Source organism: Pteropus alecto, unplaced genomic scaffold (assembly GCF_000325575.1).
Source record: "Pteropus alecto unplaced genomic scaffold, ASM32557v1 scaffold98, whole genome shotgun sequence".
In the NCBI taxonomy this organism is placed as follows: Eukaryota; Metazoa; Chordata; class Mammalia; order Chiroptera; family Pteropodidae; genus Pteropus; species Pteropus alecto.
This window is the reverse complement of record NW_006443570.1, coordinates 1,186,488-1,187,896: the sequence shown is the minus strand read 5'-3', so window position 1 is coordinate 1,187,896 and position 1,409 is coordinate 1,186,488. Positions and strand designations below refer to the sequence as shown.

At 51.3% G+C, this 1,409-nt stretch overlaps 1 protein-coding gene across 1 annotated transcript in view; it reads right to left on the bottom strand.

The window, feature by feature from the left end:
* Positions 1 to 193: 193 nt before the first annotated feature.
* The window catches only part of KRT35 (keratin 35), a 3,820-nt gene continuing 2,604 nt past the window's right edge, over positions 194 to 1,409 (bottom strand). Inside the window, exons 6-8 of the mRNA XM_006924643.1 lie at positions 962 to 1,065; positions 629 to 745; positions 194 to 341 (exon numbers count right to left, since the gene is read on the bottom strand). Of these exons, the coding sequence (XP_006924705.1) occupies positions 194 to 341; positions 629 to 745; positions 962 to 1,065 (369 nt within the window). The remainder of the gene's footprint in view (positions 342 to 628; positions 746 to 961; positions 1,066 to 1,409) is intronic.

Genomic DNA, 1,409 nt, shown 5'->3' with positions numbered 1-1,409 from the left:
TGAGGCCTTCGGAAGTGGCCAGCCTTAGTGATAGGCTTTGAGAAACTTTATGATGTGTATTTGCAGTGATGCTCTCAGGGTCAGGCCCTGAGTTCTGCACAAAGAGAAGGGATTGGGCTTTAAGTTTAGGGTTGAGTAGAGGCCAAGGCCAAGCCCTGGAGACAATGGCCTTGGATTTCTAGGCCAGTTACTCTCAGAACCGGCCCCCTGGGCAGGGCACACAAATGGGGCGGGGGCTGCAGTTTGTGCGGGTTGTGCCAGGACCACAGGAGGCCACAGGAAGACAGGGGAGGCATGACTTGGAGGTCGAGAGGTCAGGGGCACATGGGTTACAGGGGAGCCTAGAAGAAAGACAAAGATCAGATTACTATGATTTTCCAGATGCTGTTTTCAATAACTTAGAGCACGTTAAAAATCATCTAGTCCTTCTCCCTCGTTTTATCTAAAGGGAAATAGAGGCCCAGGAAGAAAAGGAACTTGCCAAGGTCACATGATGGCTTTGTAACAAAACCAGACCTAAAACCCAGGGCTCTTGACTCTAAGCTGGGCTCTTCCCAGGCACCCTGCTGTCTCCCCAGAACTTTGTAGATTGCATTCAAAAGAGGAGAGTGCACGCAGTGAAACTCACTTGCAGTCCTCGCTCTCCAGCAGGCCTCGGTACGTGCTGATCTCGCCCTCCAGCCGGGCCCGGACGTCCAGCAGCACCTGGTACTCCTGGTTCTGCCGCTCCAGGCCATTTTTTTCCCTTTGGGGACACGAGGTCCCCCCCAGCAGCAGCAGTCTGACCTAGCACAGCTGGACAGACAGTTCCATGCGAGTTCCAGAGCACAGCCCCGCTGTGGCTCTTGTGCCTTACTCTACCCCAGAACGTAGCTCTCATGAGAGAAACAAATGCAGTGGCAAAAGCGTCAGGCAGTCATACACGTCCAGGAAAAGCAGAAGGGAGGGTTGCTAGCTGAGCACCGCCAGCTGGGACTCCACGTTGGTGATCATGCACTGCATCTGGGCCAGCTGAGAGCTATAGCGGGCCTCTGTCTCAGCCAGGGTGGATTCCAAAGCATTTCTCTGTGAGGGTAAGGATTGTGTAGAGAGGAAGAAGTATAGAGGTCAGAAAAGGAGCAAAACAAAATGCACCTAATCCATCTGGGTCTCAGTGAGGCCTCAGAATCCAAGAATGGAAACTCAGAGAATTACTTTGAGCCAGGATGAACCACAATCCGATATCTCTTTTGAGATGAGCCAATTAGTCCCTGTAGCCTTCTTGATCTAGATCTGGAGGATCTAACCCAATAAACTATATCTCTGAGTAACTGATAATTACTCAGAAAGAATCTGCTTACACAAATACAGGAGCTGCTGCCTGGACAAGTCAGTGGCTACAGGCCTCCTGTCTTTTACCACTGGGACAT